Source organism: Lissotriton helveticus, chromosome 8 (assembly GCF_964261635.1).
Source record: "Lissotriton helveticus chromosome 8, aLisHel1.1, whole genome shotgun sequence".
NCBI lineage: Eukaryota > Metazoa > Chordata > Amphibia > Caudata > Salamandridae > Lissotriton > Lissotriton helveticus.
Window position 1 is genome coordinate 982,330,502 of NC_136069.1, and position 24,539 is coordinate 982,355,040.

Genomic DNA, 24,539 nt, shown 5'->3' on the forward strand with positions numbered 1-24,539 from the left:
TACAAACGTACACAGGCGAAAAATCTGTGCTCCACAATTCGATAAAACTGACCTAGTGGCCTTGCTTTTGATGTCAGTTGAGCAAACCAAGCACATGGCTGAAGATTTAAGTAAGTGCAGTACTAAAAGAGTTTTCAACATCTTACACTAAACCCATTTCTCTTGCACTCAAAATCTACAAAGCAAAGGGTTTCAGGTCAGCCTTGTACATGGCTGAGCTGTGAGGGTTCTCCAAACACCATGACATCGTAAAATCTGAGAACAAGTTAATTAGGAACCTGATCTCCCTCCCAACCAGCACTGGGTTGTATGCGTTGTTTTGTGATCTAGGAGTTATTAGGGTCACGTGTAAAATTTGACTTTCGGCCCTTATTGTACTTGAGGCGACTGTGGACCACTCCTGAACTTAAGCAATATGCTGACAGTTTAAAGGATGTTAGGAAGGCTGCCAATTTAATTCAATTCCATGGCTCTCAAACATGAAGTCAGCCCTGTATTCATTAGGGCTCCATGATTTGTGGATGACGAGGAAAAATATTTGTATTTATCCTCAGTACTACCTCTTTCTATACATGATGCATCCTGCATCACACATGGAAATGACCTCTTAACCACTTCGGCGCAGATGACGAGCTCAGCTCATCATCAGTTGCGCCGCTCGCACGCTGATGACGAGCTGAGCTCGTCATGTAACGCTGCTTTTTGAAAAAAGCCGCGCAGCGCAAAAATAGCCGCCGCACGCATGCGGTTAAGATAGATTGTATGCAATACACAAAAAGAGTCCTGCCTATAATTCAGGCACGTTGCAAGGATGCCTGTGTTGGCATTAGGCAGCCTCAAGTGCGCCAGCGCGTGGAGAGAGCTGACGAGCATCATATTTTAGTAGGTATGGTGCTTTTCAGCCCTCTCCTGTTCACACAAAGCAACACAGCAACGTTTCTTGCTGCCCAGCAATGCGTGCACCTTTAACAAATATGCCCTCAAGTGTTCAATCTCCCATGTGATAATGGACTGCACTTTATTCTTGGAGATTTGTAGAAAGTTATTAATACCCGTTTTTATAGAGTATTTTACTCACCCAAGGCAAGTAGCCATTGACCTTTAAGCAAAATATGTTCATTTTAGACCATGAAATCGGGCTAGTCCGCTTTGTGTCCCTATTAAACAATATTTGATTTAACTGTTGGTGATTTCGTTTTGTGTTTTGAAGTTTAATAGACAAATTGTCTTTAAAAAGGATTCTCTCCCTACTAATGGACGAATGGGGTTTATATTGGAGCGCCAAAGACCAGATTCATTTGATATATGGAGGTAGATGCATGTGACTGTCTGATGGGAAGAGGCCTCCAGAACAGTTGTGATGACTGTGTAGTAGTTGTTATGTTATAAACTGTTTTGTAACGCGCTCAATTACTACCAGAGTATCCTGGCGTGGTATACCGCTGGGGAACCCATCCTGGCTTTCCCTGTGGGATGGTCCCTTGCTGGGAGTTCCCAAGGTGAAGCCAGGCATCCCCGGCATTGATGGGGCCATTGTGGAGATTAGGCAAGCTAATGCCCAGAGTTGCCGAGTGGGACTCCTGGTTAGAGTAGGCACCGAGGCGAGAATTATCGAGTCCGCTGACCCTGGTCCACGACCCTGCCGCGTCGGGAATTGAACCCTGGTCCCGGGCCGACTCCTGCTTCCGGGTCTGCTGCCTCTAACCAGTGAGCCACACCACTCCACTCTAGTTGTGTCAGTAAGAATACTGGTTCAGATAGTCTCAAGTAACGTAGAGAGAGCACTACCTCTGCAGAATGTAAGGAAGGCAGATGTGAATTTATGTGGCCAATCCAACCAGACCAGCTTTGGTAACACGGAAAAAGCAACCGAACCGTCAGTGACAGAAAGCAAGCTTTGCTGGAGATCCTCGTTGATATGAAGGATATTGCACAATGTTAACTATCCTGAATAGTAAGACGTTTACTTTCTAATAGTATTGTTTGGGTTATGTTCTTACAGCATCTCGGGGACCGGTGGGCAACCATTTGCAGATGGACTGAAGAGCGATGGGTACTTCTGCAAGACATCCTTCTCAAGTGGCAACATTTTACCGACGAGCAGGTACGCGACAGCTTTTAGGGTTTTTCTGTTTTATGATGAAATATTGAGTGGTAAATTACGTTCGTTATTGATTTTAACCAAAGTTTGAATTATCTTTCTCTATTTTAGTGTATGTTTGATTCGTGGCTTACAGAGAAAGAAGTGGAAAGTGGCAGCATCGCTACCTCTAACTTTAAAGATCAAAATGAAATGCTGAGCAGTCGAAGAAAGCTGGCAGTATGTACATTTTATTTCTCATTTACTCACAAATGGATTCTTAATATTTAAAAACGTAATAACAACTATTCTATAGATAAAATGCCATTACATTTGACATCTATACAGAATGTTTGTTTGCTGATTATTGTGTCTCAACATTCACTATTCTGTCAGCACCACAGGTACAATTTGACACTTTGGCCTGGATTGTGTGTAAGAACGTGTTTCACGAACGGGTTGCACAGTCACTGATTTTTTTTACCGTAATGATCGGGACATATATTGTCCCCACTTTCTAGTGTCCGCTGATTCAAGGATTTGGTTGTTGCCTTTTTTCAGCATAATAAAAGGTTAGATAAAGGTGTCTGTGATGTAGCAGACATGGTGCTCGCAAATTTAACTCACCTTTTTGATCTTCAGTACATTTTCTCACTGTATGCGTGTTTTTTAGTCCTCGTCTTACCTTCAGAGATCTATTTCAGAAAGAAACCTTCTAACAAAACCCTCTCAATAGGCTGGCTCTCTGTCACTGACATAAGCCATCTCGAAAAGGCTTTACCATCCCCTCATATATTCTTTTCAGAGGAAAGGGATAATCAAAGGACGTTCGTAAAAAATTTCTTTTCTTCACTCTTTTAAAAAAAATCTTTCTTTTCTTCACTCTCATAACCATATCTCTAAAACAACCTTCTTATTTCACTAGTGCTGTTTAGTTATAGAATAAATATTTGCAGGCAATGAAGCTTGGTTCCAGACTACATTTTTGCAAATATCTCTCCTTGCCAACAACATAAGATAGAAAAAAATCCTTGCCCTTTCTGTGGCATCTTGCTATTCGTGCCAAATACACAAAAATGGCATTTATCTCTCTTTCTTGTCAAAGTATTGAGGAGGGTAAACTACGCCTAAAGTGCCAATAATACGTCAAAGCCAGACAGTAAAGGAGCATATATAAGTCAACCACAGTTGTTTGTTCATACTTGAGTGATGGAATCGACAAACTTTGACCACATTTCAAAATCTTTTTCAGTGACCAATATCTCTTTTGCAGAGTGCAGCATTTTAAACTATGGTATATCAAAACATACAGTCTGCGCTGTCTTAAACAAGAAAAAGGTCCCCACTTAGCACTCCTGAGTAAATTCCATCCAATATTTAATATTTATTCATCGCATCATGATTTTCAAATGAAAATGTATTTGTTTACTTGATCCATTATTCATAATTAGGGCTCCCGTATTTATGTTATTTATCTTTTAACTTTTCTCTCTGTATTTATCCATATTTTGAGACACCTAATCTGTATTTATCCATAATTATTTTGTGTTTTACGTATTAATGAAGTTGTAGAACTGTAAATGTCCATATTTATTTCATTTCATTTCATAAAGCTTTATTCGGATCATAAAGAAAACATGTCCATAAAAGCACAGACAATTTCATATACATACATTTCACAATAAGATAAAAACACAAACACATGATACATTAATTCTCCAGTGCGGGATGGAATAAATAATTAAGAATGATTAAAAGCACATGCTTTTCCTAGCACTTATGGCCTTAAGTACAAAGGTAGCTGTGAAGAAGCAAATGTCCGGATGATGCAAATTAAAAAGCAGTTTCATAGAGTCCATGATTGTTCTTACTCGAAATCTTATTAGGATGGGCTTGAGATAGAATTTCCGTAATTCACTGTACAATTGGCAAGACAAGAGAAAGTGCATAGTGCTCTGTTCTGATTTGTTGTCACAAGCACATGGACCAGTGGGGCGTACTTTTACAATTGGGCACGCAACCAGATAATGTGCAGTTCCCATCCTTATTCTGGTTAGTACAAACTGGTGCGAGGCTCTGGTCACCTCTTTCAAATATGGATGAAATCCAGTGCACTCATTCAAGCTATTGTACAGTTTACAAGTGGATTGATTTAGTTCTACTAAAGCACGCTTCTCCTCACAAAAATTCAAAAACACCGTTTTCAAGGTAGACTTGGAGATAACAGAGGCGCAATACCGATCATTAAACACATTGAAACCAAAAACATTTTGAAAATTATCAATGTTATATTTGATCCACGGGATCATCAGGTGCTGGTCCAAAGAAAGGCAATCCTCTATGATGGCTCTATTCAATGAGGTACCTTCATTCAGCCAGATGGAGCGCCTCAATAATAGGGGTCTTAACAAAATTAGATCACTCAAAAAGGGGATCCCTGTTTCTTTATGAGCCAAGATGTTAGAGGTAGATTTGGGTAAGCACAGGAGCCTTTTCAGAAAATTGTTCTCCTCCACCTGGAGGCACCCGGCTGATGTCACACCCCAAACTCCTGCACCATACAGGGCAGCAGATAAGCATCTGGATTGAAAGATTTTTAGCATATCCAAGATGCGTCTGTTCCCCAACTTCCTGGCAAATACAAAAACCCCGTTGGCACTCCTAATCATCTTGGTTTTAACTGCTTTATGTTCAGTATCCCAGCTACCATTTTTTGAGAAGTTAATGCCTAGATAGCAGAAATTATCAACTTTTAAAACTTGTTCGCCTTCGATATAATAGTGAGAATTAACTTTCGGTTTGGCTCGACCTGACCTACACTCCATCACATAGGTTTTAGACCTATTAATCACCAACTACCTGTTTTTGATGAAGTGCACAAACTTATCTATCAGGCGTTGAAGACCCAACGGGGTCCTGGACAGCAGCACAGCGTCGTCCGCGTAGAGTAACACCGGGATGTTCAGGTTGTTAACTCTAGGTGCGTCAGCCTTAACTGTCTTCAGGACTGAATCCACCTCGTTGATGAAGAGTGTAAAAAGTAGGGGTGCTAAAACGCACCCCTGCCTGATTCCTCTCCCAATGTCAAATCTACTCGTACATTCCCCATTTGGTCCATACCGAACACTGGTACTAAGTTTTGCATACAAGCGGGCCAAAAAATAAACTATACCAGCGGGGGCTCCTATTTCGATCAGTTTAGCCCATAGTATAGCATGGTCTACCATATCGAAAGCACTGCTTAGATCAGCAAAGCAAAGATATAGAGACCCTTTCTGAGCCTGGGTATATTTTCCAGCCAAAAGTTCCAAATTCAGACACTGTTCGATTGTGCCACGTCCTTTTCTGAACCCAAACTGACTGTTAGTTAAAATCTCATTAGCCTCTGCCCATTCCTCTAATCTTACTAAAAGGACCCGGCTCATAACTTTAACCGATGAGTCCAGTAGGGATATTGGACGATAATTTTTTGCATCGCCCCGGTCTCCTTTTTTATAGATAGGGATAATTATTGATTCTACCCAGGTAGAAGGTATTTTAGAACTAACTTGACCAGCAGTGGCCCCCAGATCTCAGGGGCAGTCTTATATACGTCTATGGGTACCCCATCAGGGCCTTGTGCCTTCCCTCCCTTACTAGCTTTTATGCTGGCCATGACCTCGTTCACAGTGATATTTAAAGCAACGATAGGCCAGTCACTTTCAGCATAAACTAGTCTTTTACTGGAATCAAATATATTAGAAAAATGCTGGATCCATAGCTCCATGCTCACATTGGATGTGAGCTCAGGAGCCTTCTCGTCCTTGAGGAATGGGCTATTAACCGTAGACCAAAACAAAGTGCAATCTTTTAATTCTGCGGCTTGGCTTAACTTGTCCCATGCTTCCTGTTGTAATTCCACCTTTCTGCGTTTCAGGACTTGATTAAAATCCTGCCTAAGTCGGATCACTAGACTCTTGTCTCTCGGTTTAACTGCTAAAGCTTCTTTAAGATTTCTCCGGGCTTCCGAGCAAGCATGGTCAAAACACCCCCTGATCAATTTAGCCTTGTGCCCTATCTTTTTTGTGAACATCTTATTGATGGTTGAGTTAATACTATCAAAGTGAACAATACTGGCACCCACTGTTTCCTCTTGTTCGAGAATTGCCGAAATATCCATCAAGCAACTACTAATGATGGAATCTGATGTTACAACGGCATTTTCTCCTTTCCACCTCAACCTAACACCATTTACCCTATGGGGCTCGATGTTGACAGCGACAGTACCCATATTGGTAATCTTGGGAGGTTTCCAAATTCTAGTTTCGGTGATTAAACAATTGTGGTCACTAAGCATTACATCAACCACCTTGGGCTCAGAGCACATGGGGATTAGGTTAGAAGACATGCATATAAAATCAATGACCGTGTTTGCCCCCCTCCCTTTGAACGTTGGCATACTTTCTCCTAGATCATTTTTTGCATTTTCCATGATTTCCATGTCATGATCTATTAAAAAATTATTCAGAGTTTCACCATACATATGATGAGGAAAATGAGCCTCGGCCTCCCCTGAATAATTATACACACCACATAATTTCTGGGACGACAAAGGGCAAACCGCTACATTAAAATCCCCCACAAAAATATATTCAAAAACACCATTAACATTTTTCGCAATATTACACACAGCATTATCTAACTCGTTAATGACTATATGCCTAGTGCCATCAAATATGTTATTGTAGAAATTAATCAAAAGTATATTTCTACCCGCTTCTTGTGATAGCCATAGAATTTGTGAATGGACCCCTACTTTTACATATTTTTTCACTAAAACTGGTAATTTGACAGAGATCAACACTAGCAACCCTCCTTTGGATCTGCCATGTGGTGAAGCCACAGCGGAAAGCTCGTATGTTACAAAACCATCAATGCCTTTAAAATTTTTACACCAAGTTTCTTGAAGGCAGATGATATCAAATAAATCAATGAAGTCTTTCCATCCCAATTTTTCCACCTTGGCCATCACCCCTGCAATATTCCAGCTAGCGATATAGTAGGTTTCCCTATCCCTATCATGATTGACGATAGGCATTTCGTCACTAATTACGGACATGTTAACATCTAAATTTAAAAGCTCTATGTGAATAGAATTTTCCTCCACTCCCCCCAAAGTCATACAATCCACCGTTGCATTATTATCCGGTTCATTTACAGGAATAGAAGTAGATTTTTCTCCAGTATCACTTCTCCCCTGTACTGGGTCAATCTCATGTCAATCGTTTTGATCCAAACAACTCAGTGTCTGGTATCTGTTTTGAGTTGGTACTTGGTAGAACATCCCATTAACTGGAGACAGGGTACTTTCAGATGCGAAGGGGAAATTAGGGGCATGCGTTACAAATTTGTTCCCACCGGGCACCGAGTTCGGCATATACATCGGTGTAATAGGTGAGCCCACCTGGGGGCCACCAAAACAGAACTTTGGTATCCCGGATCTATTTACATTGAGTTGATGATTGTTAAAAATATGTAGGCCCTCCCCATTATTTACAGATGTCGACCTGTTGAGATGGTTATAAAAATATCCCAATGGTCTTGCAACGACATCTGTCTCAGACTGCGTGATTGAGGCCGCTCTAAGTAGGACCGTAGCAACGTGTTGCGGATGTTTAAAGTTAATAATCACGCAGTCACCCCCGCAGTTCTTTCTTGTGTTACCTATCCAGTCGACTCTTCTGATAGAGATGATTTGATCAGAGTAGCCAACTGGATAGCCACAGTGTCTATGGAGCCAAGAGATCGCTTTGTTTTTAAGGGAGTCCGCCGACTCCTGAGTAAATTGGGCCTGGGTTATAGTCGGAACGTTCGTTAGGACTACAACATAGGGTACACATTCGGGGGGAAGTTCAACGGGGTACTTATTACTCCTCACTGGGGCCCTGTTTATCCCCCTGGTAACAGCTGGAGTAGCTGCCAGTACTGGCCCCCGTACAGTTTTCACCCTACTTATAGAAGATAATGCTTTGGTCGTCTGGTTTGGGACGGCCTTGGCTACACTAGTTGGCCCTGCTCCCTGCAACTGAGATGGTTGACCCATGCCCTGAACTAATGGGCTTGTCATTGCAGGTAACTCCTTGGGTATCTGCTCACTGGTAGGAACAGTAGCAGTAGCAGTAGCAATAGCACGGGAACTAGTTATATTACATAGTTGTGCCCTTTCCTGTGTAGGTACTGTTTTCGGGCGTGTTGAATCATTAATAATTAAAAGGGCTTTTTCCTGTGTAACAGAATGTTGGTCCACCATATCTCGCAATCTCAGAACTTCTGCACACAGACCCTCAATCTTGGTTATCAAGGGTTCTACAATCATCTTAAGTCTATCATCAATGTTGTTCATTAGCATATCTATTTGGTCTGACTTAATAGTAACGCAACTATCTTTCATTAAATCCCCTGGATTCTCAGTGTTCTCCTTGTCAATAATAATATCCTTTTTATTTTTTCTGCCAGGATGATGATTTCCCCGTTTTGGGGCAGTTTTCCTACACGCTCTCATAAGTCTGGTGGCCCTGATAGACTGTCTAGGAGTACCTTCATTGGTCTGACTTAGGTCAGTTTCTGGTGCAATCATATTTTCAGTTAGCTCATTATACTCCTCAATAATGATAGTGTTATCAGGTTCGAGTGCAGTGACAATGCCCACAGGGTCCTTGGGGTTGTTGGTGACATCAGTGTTAGGGTCCATGGGCACATCCAATGGCGGGTTTGGCAGGGGACTTTTCCCTAACGATTTCCTTCTGTCCGTGTTGATTCTAGTAACCACTTTCAGTAAGTAGTTATCAGGTAGAGTGGATTGAATAGACATGATGGGTGGTAGGTCAGAGGATACAATAAACAACTTTAAAAACGATGTGAAAAAACTCCTATTGGCACAGTTTAGGCGTACTCACAAGTAGTGCCAATGGGGTGGCCCGTCCCGTCCCTGGTCGTCCCCGGACGGCCACAGACGGCCCGCCCTCTGCCCGGGCTCAGTCCGGCGACGCCCGCGCGCGTCCCGCGACGCGGAGGGAGCGTCCTGTTTTAATAGCGCCTCCGGGCGCGCAGCGGCAGGAAGTGGCCGGAAGTGACCGCTAAGCCCTCTGGGAGCTGTAGTCTCCAGCCGCCGCCTGCCGCGATGGAGTAGAGCGGCAGCGGCGAGACCACAGCGTCAGGGCCCCAGGAGCGAGGTGAAGTCCAGCAGTGTCAGGTAAGAGCTCCCGGTCCGTAAGGCTGCAGGCAAAGAATGACCCCATATTTATTTAACTGATAGAGGCGCACTCATACTTTGAGGTCGGTCGTGTTGTAGCTATTTAAGCTGCCAAATATTACATACCAGTGCATCCACTGGTAAATATGAGCATTATACCACAAATGTATGTTAACGCATGCAGTTATTTAAAGAAATTTCATCCTGTTTTTTAATTTTCCGTGCTGTTTATCTGCTCAGCTGTTGGCCTATAATTTATGAAAGACAGCATGAAGATTTTCTGTACTTCATCCACTTTTAAAATACATGCAGACAGAAACATTATTTTCTGTCTGTATTTATCTGTAAAAATCTGTAAAAACAAAAAACAGGGAACCTTATTCATAATTCATTCACATCATGTTAGACAATCACAAGTAAGCGAGTAAATTTAATTTTGTTAAACATATCCTAATGCGTTTCGGGACAAGCCCTTCATAGGGGGACGGTATCCTAAAATGTAAACAGAATACCCATAACTAATGATTCACAAAAGGCAGTTTACATGACTATTGCAAGTTTAATGAGAATCACTTAAACCCCATAAGAAACCAAAGTGTCAAATATTAATAAAAAAAGAAAAAGTGGAAGGAAAATTTCCCAGATCTTAGAGTGACTCATTTAGACACAAAGTCAGAAATTGAAAGATTGGAAGATCGGAGAAAATTCATAATGAAAAACACTACACAAATATGGAAAGCAATTATAAAGGCTCCAGTGTGAAATAAAGTGAGAAAATAAAAAAAGAAAGAAACTTTAAAAACACATTCGATGCAGGAACAAGCTCGGATAGCTAAAGTCACGTGGACACCAGTGCAACAATGTGGATGAAATAATGAGGTAGGCAATGATAGATGGCATACAAAGTGCACTCTCCCCCCAACGCATTAAGAGGCCCTTTCTCAAATTAAACACCAGAGCCTTGTTTGATTTTTCTGCAGTGTGCATATTTATTAAAACAAGTTAACAGGTCAATTACTTCATTGACCTCCATTTCTTTATTTAAAAGTCAAAATTATTTCCACATCACTGTATTAAGATACTCACACTTATATACATATTCACTCTTTTACAGCCCATTCTCCAATGGGCTTCTGGTTGACCCTCGGGTTGCGCCAGCAGGCCACAACCAAGTTAGCCTGCTCTCCTTAAGTTAACCACCTTCCGGTCAACAGAGTCGCAGGTGAACAATCTGCCACCACTTGTGGCAACCAGCGGCTTCCAGGGTAGGGCTAAAGAAGCCAGGGCCACCAGCAGGTCAGCCCCAACTCTCCCGCCAGCCCGGAGCCCATGATGATTTAAAAACCTGTTCAGAGGTAAAAACTGGCACTGCCCAAAGAAGTTCCCGTGCTATTCTTGTCCAGGACCCCGCCACAGGGCGAGGCGCTTACTGGCGGACTCGTCCTCCCCCCCTGCCCTCCATAGCTTCGGAAATGGATCCTAAGACTGTTTGTATAAATATTTCTGCGTCCGCCTCTGATAGGTGCACTCCGTCCGCCGCATAAAGCTCCGGCCTGGACGTTTGTATTAGCTTGTGACGAATGGTTCGAATGCTAGACTTCTGAAGAATTTCGGCCACTAACTGGTTCAACCTTTTGACAGATTTATTCACTGCCTTCGAGGGTGCGTTCCGCGACCATATCTGCCTCGGAATGACTTCAGACCATAATATGATAGCCTTTGGCAAAATATTCTTGACTGCTGCGAGCGTGGTAAACAAAAACTCCTTCACCCCTCTCCTTCCAGCCGGGATCATGTCGTTGCCCCCACAGTGCAACACGAATATATCGGGATAGGGCATGCCTCTGCCCAAAGCCGCCCTCAAATCATTCGGGACGTCAGCTAAGTGCTGCCCACCTATTCCTATCCAATGATGGTCCCATCCTTGTGCCATGTGCGCCCTTCTTTCGAGCGTTTCCTTGAAGATCAACCCCGCCCTGCGAATAAAGGAGTGGCCGCACCAACATATTTGGGTTCTTTGGGAGGTAGTACCTAGAGTAAATATCGAAAGAAATGGTGAGAACAGCCTTTGAAAGTAGGGAAGGGGAGGACATGAGGGTGGCTTTTATACTAATTGCGGGCGCACATAACGTTCATAGCATGTTGACTTCCAACGTCCTAATCTCATGATAGTCTGTTCAGGCAACCCCAGGCCAGCGGCTATGGTTGCTGCACCGATACGAAAGGAATGGGATGTGAAGTCGGCCGGGTCAACACCCATCTTTGACAAGGTCATTTTTACTACCTTGTGAGCTGAAATCTGGTGAGGGGTAAGCCATTCCTGTGGAGCAACACTCTATCATCGCCCCTTGAGGCCTGGTTTGCATGAACTCCCTCATCAACCTAACTGGGCAGTAAGACTCCCCCGCTACTCTGCCTAATTGTAACCAAGTCCCCTTGCCTAAAGGATCTGTTTTAGACCTTCAAACCCTGACTCTCAGGACATTTTCTGACTCGATTATGTCTGTACACATTATACCTCCATCCCTATCCGCCTTAGAGGCCGGGAGTAACTCCGAAATCCGAAGAGCTCCACAAAAAGCTAACACGTACGCCACCCTGAATAGTTGAGTCTCGTAAAGTGAGAAGCAAACGAGCGGCAGGGTCTCTAAAATCTTCACCAACTTCCCCACATCTATAGGCCTTCTCGAGTCCTTCACACCCGGTGTTAAGCGCTCCCAACCCTTCACGGCTCTCCTCACCCTCTGGTCCTTCGTTGGATCTGCAACCCCTTTTAAGCCCGCATAGAATGCCAATGCTGACAGCTGTCTCACCATAAATGCCACTGATTTCCCACTCCCCTTCTGATGTACTATAAAGCCTAATACGCTCAGGGGTACAAAGGCATCCACTAGGCCCGCTCCCCTTAAGTATAACTGATAACATTCCCACGACTTCTGATACATACTCTTAGTCTTGGGGGCCAAGGATGCAGTTATCAACTCCGAGGCTGTTGGGCACCAAACTTCCATAGCTCCGCTGGGAATGTTGTCATTGTCTTCTCTGCTTGTGGCCAATGCGCACGGAATTCTGTCAACTTAAAACGAGATAAAGCGTCAGCAGCTTGGTTCTCAACCCCAGGGACATGCCTTGCAGTGAAATGCACATTGTGACTCAGACATTGCAATATAAGTTCCTTTAGTAGACGCAGCACCCATGTGCAAGTTGCTCTCTGGTTATTGATCACCATCACTACTGACATGCTGTCTGACCAGAATACAATGTGACTGTTTGCGAGCATATCACCCCACAAATGTAGAGCCACCACTATGGGAAACAGTTCTAGGAAAGTGACGTTGCGCGTCAGACCCTGTTGTGCCCATTCCTCTGGCCAATACTGCATGCACCACTTAGGGCCCAAAATAGCTCCAAAACCAACACTCCCTGCTGCATCAGTGAACAATTCAAGGTCAGCATTTGAGGTGCTCGCTGTCCGCCATAACACCGAGCCATTGAAATCCTGCAAGAAACACTTCCAAATCATCAAGTCCCTCCTCACGTCAGCTGAGAGTCTAACTCTATGGTGCTTTGCACGAAGCCCAGACATTGCCCTTGCTATACTCCTGGAGAATGCCCTGCCCATTGGTATGACCCTCAAGGCGAAGTTCAGTTGCCCTACCAAGACTTGTAGCTGGTGTAATGTAACTTTCTTTGCTTTTAAGCAGTCATCAATCGCAGCCTTGAAGGCAGCCACTTTTGACATGGGTAACCTGCACACGCCTTCTCTGGTATCGATTTCGATGCCCAGAAATGTCAAACATGTAGTAGGGCCTTCTGTTTTCTCGGCTGCTAATGGTACCCCGAGGGCTTCAGCCAAGTGCTGGAAGCCCAGCAGGGCCTTCCTGCATGACTGTGAACCCTTAGGACCCAGAAATAGAAAATCATCCAAATAGTGTACAACTGCATGAGATTTGTCTGAGGTCAGGAATTGCTCCACCGCCCATTCTAAGAACCTGGCAAAAGTCTCAAAAACTGCACAAGCAATAGAGCATCCCATGGGCATGCACCGATCTATGAAATAATTCTCTTTGAAAGTGAAGCCCAAGAACTTGGTGTCCTCCGGGTGAACCGGGAGTAGCCTAAACGCTGACTCGATATCGGACTTGGCCATTAACGCTCCTTCACCCAAAGCCTGCAGTTTTCCAATTGCTGTGTCGAACGTTGTATAGCGCACTGTGCAGAGATCTGGATCCAGTTTGTCATTGACAGATAAACCTGGGGGGCTTGATAGATTATGTATAAGGCGGAATATACCCACCTCTTTTTTAGGAACTAAACCCAGGGGTGAGCAGACTAGATCAGGGTTTGGGAGATTTTTGAATGGACCCGCGACCCGCCCCAAAGCAACTTCCTTCATGATCTTCTTTTGCGCCGCTTCCATATTCTGAAGCACCGAACTCTGGTTGCGAGACGGGACGCTGGTAGGGGTAGCTGAAGACGGGATACGGAAACCTAACGTAAAACCATTAAGAAGGAACTGAGCCTCCTCTAGCTTGTCATACTTGCTAAGGAGGTGTGTCAAAACATGTCGTTTAATGGGAGTTGGGAGGCTTGTCGGATGTTTTAGCTGGCTTCCCTTTTGGAGTGGTATGGGCCGACTGCTCTTTTGGGTTTCCTGTTTTCTTGAAACATCTGATTTCTGGGTGAGATGTTCCCCCACAGTAGGAACAGCAATGTTTAAACCTACACGAGGTCCCCCTGGTGCACTCATTTTTGTTAAACAGCCAGCAGGCCTGTTTTTTATCTCCAGCCCCCTTGTCACTCCGAAAGGACTGGCTCTGAGCAGGGGAACTGGTCTTGGACGTTGAAGGGGAAGAATAAAAAACTGTGTGCCATAGATTGATCTCACGCTGATCCCATGCTATCCCTGGGTGTACTGCTTTCATTTGTCTGAACTTGTTATCATATTTTAACCATCCCCCGCCTGGGAACTCAGCTGCCGCCCCATGTATCAAGGATATGTAACTCATCATTTGAGGGCCCAACCCGGGGTATTTTTCCAGCATAATTGCGGCATAAATGGCAAATCCCGTGATCCAATTCTTCATGGACCAGTCTACCCATACCTTTTTTTGGTTGTACTCGCCTTCCTTACCTCCTCTAGCTTTACCTGAGGCCACCCCTGTATTAATGAGATCGAACACATCCACGTATTCGCCCTTAAGTATCTTTTCCTTAATGTCTGCGGGCACGTGCCAGGTGATCCCCGTAGATGGGGATAAGGTCATTGATGCGGAACCGAACATTAACGGGCTGTATGCTAACATTGGATGACCTGCCGTCTGCACCCCAGCTCCCCCTTGTATCCGAGTACTAGGTGACCCAGACAAATTAACGGCGGTGTTAGCTGTTGGGGCCTGTGGTAGACACCCCACATTCGGGTAGGCGCTCATCATTATAGGCCCCCCACTTCCCGGGTATGTTGTGGTGGGGATCATCGTGTTTACAGGGCCATTACTGATTGCCTGACCATGTGAACTATATAACTGCATCCCCGGTAATTGCGCTACTCCTCCAGATTGCACCCAAACTTGTGACACTCCACTACCCGGTTGCGCAACCACTGGTGGCAGAGTAACCTGAGAGCAGGGCGCCTCCGCATTAGCGACGGGCACCCCTCCTATTTGTGCTGCATTAGAAATAACATGGATTCCCTCGGGAGCGTCATTGTCCTTATCCGTGTTCGGGCTCAAATCTATTGTCACTAGCACCTCCTTCTCACCTGGTGATGCTGGTTGGGGCTCGGCCGCCCTGGGCCGCTTGTCTTTCACCGCCTCTTTAAACCTTTCCGGCGTACGCCGCGTTCTCTTGCCTCTCCCTCTTTCCTCTTGAGCTTTCTCGTCCGCTTTAGCCCCCTCTCTCATAGTCTTTAGAGCCCAGTCCACGCCTTTCTCTTTTGTAAACTCCATGATCTCTGTAAGCGCAAGGTAGTCATCTCTTCTGGCTGGGGCCCTTTTCCCCTTCGTTGGCCGTTTTGGCGGCATTCTGCACTTAAAAGAAAATTGTGTTAGTACCACTTAATTGACATCGTGCATCTGGATTAGCCACCAAACTGATACACCCCGTCCATATGCTATCGCTGGTAGTTCGCCCATGACATTCAATTATGTCCTTACATTGCTTATGCATTGCTTATAATATGTATGACTTGTTCTCAAATTGTCAGACTGTAGCGCCAATCCCCCCTCAGACTTGTCTGCCGTATTTACGACCAAGCAGCCCTGCATCACTATGGATTGTCATCGCCAGTGCGCTCTTGTCAATTTCCAAACAGGATATTTCCTGTACTCGACAATGCCATAAGTTTCTTAATACAAATACAAATACCTTCCCTGCCAGGAGGATGAATCGAAATTCAGTACCCTCGAATGAATCCAAAATCCATTAACTGTCTTACATGCATTAGCCCGGCTACTACTGCATCTTACTCCAATTTCAATGTATGAACTATGCTCCTACTGCTATAAGTATAAAGCTCATGTGAGCGCTGAACTTATCAGTAAAAAGCCCGTCTCCATTGTTTACACCTATTTACTCCGAGTTTGCCAGGCTCTTGTTCTAAGAACAACAGTTGTCCCTTTAGACCCGGGGGAGAGGGAGGAGCGTCTCGCCCGATAGCGCATGCCGCACTACACCCACCGCCTGCCCGGACCCTCTAACTACTGGCGAGCCCTACCTTATATTTCCGACAAGGGAGGGAAGGCGTTTGTATGCACAGTAACCGATCGTGCAGCTGCTCGCCGTTTTTTGAGCGTTACGCTATCTTTAAAATCAAAAAGGGGAGGGGGCGCGTCTCCTCCGATCATGCCAGCTTGATATTAACTAATCGTACCGTACCGCCATCCTTTTTCATCCGCTCTGGCCCCTTGCCCCCACCGCAAGCGCTACTTCCGCTCCAATCAGGGGGGGAGAGGGGGCGCGATCGCGCTGGGTCTGCCTGCATACCCCCGAAAACACTCTTCATTCGCCTCAGCTCCCCTGCCTCTCGGGCTCTCCATCGGCATGTCACCTTCGCCCCGATTACGCACATACAGCCTACCAGACCATACACGCGGCGGCTCGCTCACACAAAAGCGATCCCTGCCCCCCGTGCTCACATCATCATTCGCGCCATGAAAGCATTCACGCCACATGACTCGCCCCGGCAATACACCAACAGACACACTGCGAGGCCCACTCATCTACCCCAAAACGAGTCGGATTGACCCTCGGGAACCAATTATCCACGCGACGGCCCTTGACTTTCTTCTGCGACGTCCGACTCCTGGGCGGTCAGCAGACAAAGAGGGGGTTATTAAGATGGTCGCTGGCTTTTAAGCCACGCGCCCTCTGACTGTATCCGGGGCACTGCGACGTGTTTCCGTTATTCCCCTTACTCTCACTTCCGGGTCGAGTGACCCGGAAGTGATTCGTTAATTGGGCGGCCCTTTGGCTGCCACTAACGACGCCACGCCCTTAAGGGGGGTGGCGCCTTGCATTAGATATGTACACCTACAAAAAACAGCAGTGGGTCATCAGACTAACTCATTCATGTATCTGTACAAAACCGTGTGTTCAAAAGCAAAAAAGATCTTGCTGGGAGAGACTCCTCAAATGCGAAAGAGTTCCCATCAGTCACCATTGAGACCGCCCTTCATCATCTGGGTACTCTCAAGTTTTGAGGGTACTCTCACCCACACCAGATCGGCAGATGTTTGGTACCTAAACTGGTGTATGAAACTAATAGAAGGCTAAGGGTGTAAATGAATGTGTCTCTCAAGGAACTGAATAGCAGTGCTAACTCAAGTGAAAGTGAAAAAGTGAATTATGCTCTAAAATTGGATAGTGGTGGGGAAAAATATATTTATTCTGCACCCCGTCACTCCCAAATGAATAAAAACAGTGCAAATAGTAGTGTAACAAATAACCACTAAAGAGAATCTTAGGTCGACATGTTTCTGCAGACAAACGGAGCCGAATGGTCTCCTGCTGCTTCCTCAGGACCATTAATGCTACTGCTATACATATAAAAAGAAATCATATCACCTGAGAAGTGTAATATGTATTCATCCTCCTGACTTCAGACCATAACAATCAGCAGGGGTGGATCCAGATACATAAAAAGAGAACCAACAGAGCACAGTCAATACCTTAAACATTGTGCTAGACTTAACAGTTAGTTTAGACTTGTTAATCATGCTAGCCCCTGAGTGCCAGCCACATATGGGTCATGTAGTATACCCTGTATCCCAATTCGTGATGTTCACTCACCTAATTAGGCCGGAGGTACTGGGAGCACCGCTCTAATAGAAGGAAAGAAAAGATGCTCAACTATGGGAGAGTCTCCCTTAGAAACGACCATGCATCGCCCGTTCATCACGTGTCACATCGAGCGTTAATCTGCCTCTCACAAAACTCATCACGTGTACTTAATCCACGCTTAGAACCAGTGATTGTATGATGAAATCGTAACACTAATCACGAATGCATAAATTGCTGGTAACTGAAAAACAACAGACAACACCCCGAGCGGTACGCGCAATAATGATTAGCCGTATCCCGTATCAACCACTACCACCATCTGGCAATCGTGGTCGCCTTTGGCACAACGCTAACGCCGCTCGGAGGAGGTAAAGGGACCTCTCACCTCTCCGTCGGTACACCGGTCGTCCCTCTGGGCTGTTTCTTGGGGAGGTGACGATCCGGTGTGCCGACGGTAAACAAATCACTTTCCGGTCCCGGCGTGGAGGGTACGCTTGACATCATCACGACGCGCCCTGCAAAGTGTGTCGGGAAATGTAGTTTGAGTGTACATCAAAGCGCTGTGTCTTTGTTAGATCGGGCATGCTGACAAAGTTACATTATCGTCATACTCATACTCATTCATGATTCATCATCCAAATTTTTGAATAAACAAGATGACCATGAACCAATGCGCTGTATGAAATGTAGTGTGTGCATGCACCGGTGCGTTATTATGCGATATAACCTTACTGGTTCATAATGCCATTACTTACTTTAACATGGATTCGACAAACTCAGGCCCTAGCGAAGTACTACAGAGATCATATACAGCGATATCACTCATGTATATCAATATACGATACTGTTTCAACGCGCACTATTGGAAACCAAATCTATCCTCACGCAGGTAGCCAGGAACTAATATCTCTTTCTGTGTCATGATGACTCGTAGTAGCCAAAAGATGTACACTTCATGTCTAGTCCAATTCATAGGTGGGATTCTTAATAGACATACCACAACTATAGATTGACAAGATTTTAATCAAATCGACAATAGGACTTAATCCGGTGCACTTGCGAAAGGTGGGGAAAAAAAAAATATATATTTTTTTTCCGCATGCACACTGGACACTGACAACTCCCTTCACAGTCCCTACGGATGCTCTTTAAAGTGACATCCAAGGAATTTCCTCATTTAGCCCGAACTTATCCGTCTTAAGTCTGAACACCCATTTTTGTTCACGTCTGAATAGAAATGTGGAAATATCCGCAACCCCTGTCGGAATTAGAGGTTGGTCCAGTACTGTCCAGTGTAGATCAGTAGGCAGATGTCCCACCTCTAGAAAATGGTTGGTCAGTCTCGTGGCCTGCTTTGAACATCGAATAGAGCTTTTATGCTCGGAGATTCGAACCGTAATCTTTCTGGTCGTCATCCCTACATAGTTCTTATTGCAGGGACAAGTAATCAGATAGATCAGGTTACTGCTATTGCAGTTCGTGAATCTTCTGAGCTCCCAAGGATGATCAGTGCCAATATCTACACTGTATGTCTTCGTAGTTTGCGGACAGGCAGCGCAATTTCCGCAGGGATGGTGTCCTCTGACCGCCGGCAGGTCCCACAATGTACCTACAGCGCGAGGAATCGAGGTTTTCGGTCTGGTATGGACCAGTTGGTCTCTCAGACTCTGTCCTCTTTAAGATTAGATATGTCCTGTTTCGTCATTTCTCTCCAGGTATGTATGCTGTAGCATGCAAGTGGAATGGCCGTTCGAACGGGTGTGTGGATAAAAAGTGAACACGATGAAACGTGGTTCGTGAAAGGGAAAACAAGGTACACTGTTAAAATAAGAATCATACAGTTCGTCAACAGTCCGAAATTTTGGCCAGCTTGTACTTACGCAGTAACTCAAGTGAAATAATCATTCGGACAAGTTTAGAAATAGAAGAAAGATGCAATTAGAAAAAGACAAAGGATGTAGCATGTGAACTGGCAAACAAATTGAATTGAAATTCCCACCATCTTGAAACAAAGTGAGAAAGTACTCTAGATATCAGATTAAGTCGTAAAACCACATTCACTTAATGTTACGAACTAAACAAAAGTAGTTAAATCATACAGTTAATGATCGTGCAGGGTTTTTAAGCACATTAAAGGAATCTAAAGTCCATATAACAGATAATGAAAGGTTCATAAGAAAGAACAGTAGTGATCAAAGTAAACCAGATGAGATAAACCAAGAAAACAAGATTCAAAATGAATAGTAAAAATAAAATGCATATAGCAAATGTGTAAGAGTTTAGTTCATCCAATAGGACTGGCTAATAGAACAAGCATTGGAAATGCAATAGGTCTCGGATTTATTTGAGTTAGAGCTAATGGCATTGTAAATGGCAATGTCTTTTAGCCGTGTGTTATGGACTGTATGCATGTGGTGTGTAATGGAATTATGTGGTTTGGATTGGAATTGTTCACCCTGCACACTCACAAACTGTTCACCTTGCATACTCACAAACTGTTCACCCTGCACACTCACACACTGTTCACCCTGCACGCTCACACAATGTTCACCCTGCACGCTCACACAATGTTCACCCTGCACGCTCACACACTGTTAACCCTGCACGCTCACACACTGCTCACCCTACACGCTCACACACTGCTCACCCTACACGCTCAGACAATGTTTACCCACCCTGCACGCTCACAGACTGTTAACCCTGCACGCTCACACACTGCTCACCCTACACACTCACACACTTCACACTCTGCACTCACACTGTGCACTCACAACTCTGCACTCACACTCTGCACTCTGCACACTCACTCTGCACACTCACTCTGCACACTCACTCTGCACTCTGCACTCACAACTCTGCACTCTGCACACTCACTCTGCACTCACACTCTGCACTCACAACTCTGCACTCACTACTCTGCACTCACTACTCTGCACTCACTACTCTGCACTCACAACTCTGCACTCACTACTCACTAATCTGCACTCACTACTCTGCACTCACTACTCTGCACTCACTACTCTGCACTCACTAATCTGCACTCACTACTCTGCACTCTGCACTCACTACTCTGCACTCTGCACTCACTACTCTGCACACTGCACTAACTACTCTGCACTCACTACTCACTACTCTGCACTCACTACTCTGCACTCACTATTCTGCACTCACTACTCTGCACTCACTACTCACTACTCACCACTCTGCACTCACCACTCTGCACTCACCACTCTGCACTCACCACTCTACACTACCCACTCTACACTCACCACTCTGCACTCACTACTCTGCACTCACTACTCTGCACTCACTACTCTGCACTCACTACTCACTACTCTGCACTCACTACTCTGCACTCACTACTCACTACTCACTACTCTGCACTCACTACTCACTACTCTGCACTCACTACTCTGCACTCACTACTCTGCACTCACTACTCTCTAGTCTGCACTTACTACTCTGCACTCACTACTCACTACTCTGCACTCACTACTCACTACTCTGCACTCACTACTCACTACTCTGCACTCACTACTCACTACGCACTACTCTGCACTCTCTACTCACCACCCTGCACTCACTACTCGGCACTCCCTACTCGGCACTCCCTACTCGGCACTCACTACTCTGCACTCACTACTCTGCACTCACTACTCACTACTCACTACTCTGCACTCACTACTCACTACTCTGCACTCACTACTCTGCACTCACTACTCTGCACTCACTACTCTGCACTAACTACTCTGCACTCACTACTCTGCACTCACTACTCACTACTCACTATTCTGCACTCACTACTCACTACTCTGCACTCACTACTCTGCACTCACTACTCACTACTCACTACTCTGCACTCACTACTCACCACTCTCCACTCACTACTCACTACTCTGCACTCACTACTCTGCACTCACTACTCACTACTCTGCACTCACTACTCTGCACTCACTACTCGCTACTCTGCACTCACTATTCACTACTCTGCACTCACTACTCTGCACTCACTACTCACTACTCACTACTCTGCACTCACTACTCACTACTCTGCACTCACTACTCACTACTCTGCACTAACTACTCACAACTCTGCACTCACTACTCTGCACTCACTACTCACTACTCTGCACTCACTACTCTGCACTCACTACTCACTACTCACTACTCTGCACTCACTACTCTGCACTCACTACTCACTACTCTGCACTCACTACTTTGCACTCACTACTCTGCACTCACTACTCTGCACTCACTACTCTGCACTCACTACTCACTACTCACTACTCACTACTCTGCACTCACTACTCTGCACTCACTACTCTGCACTCACCACTCTGCACTCACCACTCTGCACTCACTACTCACTACTCTACACTCAATACTCACTACTCTGCACTCACTACTCACTACTCTGCACTCACTACCCTGCACTCACTAATCACTACTCTGCACTCACTACTCTGCACTCACTACTCACTACTCACTACTCACTACTCACTACTCTGCACTCACCACTCTGCACTCACCACTCTGCACTCACCACTCTGCACTCACTACTCTGCACTCACTACTCACTACTCACTACTCTGCACTCACTACTCTGCACTTACTACTCTGCACTTACTACTCACTACTCACTACTCTGCACTCACTACTCAGTACTATGCACTCACTACTCTGCACTCACTACTCTGCAGTCACTACTCACTACTCTGCACTCACTACTCACTACTCTGCACTCACTACTCACTACTCTGCACTCACTACTCACTACCCTGCACTCACTACCCTGCACTCACTACTCACTACTCTGCACTCACTACTCTGCACTCACTACTCACTACTCTGCACTCACCACTCTGCACTCACCACTCTGCACTCACTACTCTGCACTCACTACTCACTATTCACTATGCTGCACTCACTACTCTGCACCTACTACTCACTACTCTGTGCTCACTACTCACTACTCTGCACTCACTACTCTGCACTCACTACTCTGCACTCACTACTCTGCACTCACTACTCACTACTCTGCACTCACTACTCTACACTCACTACTCACTACTCACTACTCTGCACTCACTACTCTGCACTCACTACTCTGCACTCACCACTCTGCACTCACCACTCTGCACTCACCACTCTGCACTCACTACTCACTACTCACTACTCTGCACTCACTACTCACTACTCACTACTCTTCACTCACTACTCTGCACTCACTACTCACTACTCACTACTCACTACTCACTACTCTGCACTCACTACTCACTATTCTGCACTCACCACTCTGCACTCACTAATCTGCACTCACTACTCAGCACTCACTACTCTGCACTCACTACGCACTACTCTGCACTCACCACTCTGCACTCACCACTCTGCACTCACCATTCTGCACTCACTACTCACTACTCACTACTCTGCACTCACTACTCTGCACTCACCACTCACTACTCACTACTCACTTCTCTGCACTCACTACTCACCACTCACTACTCTGCACTCACTACTCACTACTCTGCACTCACTACTCACTACTCTGCACTCACTACTCTACACTCACTACTCTGCACTCACTACTCACTACTCTGCACTCACTACTCACTACTCTGCACTCACTACTCTGCACTCACTACTCACTACTCACCACTCTGCACTCACCACTCTGCACTCACCACTCTGCACTCACCACTCTGCACTCACTACTCTGCACTCACTACTCACTACTCACTACTCTGCACTCACTACTCACTACTCACTACACACTACTCACTACTCACTACTCTGCACTCACTACTCACTACTCACTACTCAGCACTCACTACTCAGCACTCACAACTCTGCACTCACTACTCTGCACTCACTACTCTGCACTCACTTCTCACTACTCACTACTCTGCACTCACTACTCACTAGTCTGCACTCACTACTCACTCGTCTTCACTCACTACTCTGCACTCACTACTCTGCACTCACTACTCACTACTCTGCACTCACTACTCACTACTCACTACTCTGCACTCACTACTTACTACTCTGCACTCACTACTCTGCACTCACTACTCACTACTCTGCACTCACTTTTCTTTGCACTCACTACTCTGCACTCACTACTCTGCACTCACTACTCACTACTCACTACTCTGCACTCACCACTCTGCACTCACCACTCAGCACTCACCACTCTGCACTACTCACTACTCTGCACTCACCACTCACTAGTCTTCACTCACTACTCTGCACTCACTACTCTGCACTCACTACTCTGCACTCACTACTCACTACTCACTACTCTGCAGTCACTACTCACTACTCTGCACTAACTACTCACTACTCTGCACTCACTACTCACTACTCTGCACTAACTACTCACAACTCTGCACTCACTACTCTGCACTCACTACTCACTACTCTGCACTCACTACTCTGCACTCACTACTCACTACTCACTACTCTGCACTCACTACTCTGCACTCACTACTCACTACTCTGCACTCACTACTTTGCACTCACTACTCTGCACTCACTACTCTGCACTCACTACTCTGCACTCACTACTCACTACTCACTACTCACTACTCTGCACTCACTACTCTGCACTCACTACTCTGCACTCACCACTCTGCACTCACCACTCTGCACTCACTACTCACTACTCTACACTCAATACTCACTACTCTGCACTCACTACTCACTACTCTGCACTCACTACCCTGCACTCACTAATCACTACTCTGCACTCACTACTCTGCACTCACTACTCACTACTCACTACTCACTACTCTGCACTCACCACTCTGCACTCACCACTCTGCACTCACCACTCTGCACTCACTACTCTGCACTCACTACTCACTACTCACTACTCTGCACTCACTACTCTGCACTTACTACTCTGCACTTACTACTCACTACTCACTACTCTGCACTCACTACTCA

General features: G+C 45.4%; 1 protein-coding gene across 7 annotated transcripts in view; it reads left to right on the forward strand.

Moving 5' to 3' along the window:
* DMD (dystrophin) overlaps positions 1-24,539 on the forward strand; it is a 6,826,337-nt gene that overhangs the window by 1,280,710 nt on the left and 5,521,088 nt on the right. For all 7 annotated transcript variants that reach the window (XM_078657819.1, XM_078657824.1, XM_078657821.1 and 4 more), the window contains exons 14-15: positions 2,003-2,104; positions 2,213-2,320. In XM_078657819.1, the coding sequence (XP_078513945.1) occupies positions 2,003-2,104; positions 2,213-2,320 (210 nt within the window). The remainder of the gene's footprint in view (positions 1-2,002; positions 2,105-2,212; positions 2,321-24,539) is intronic.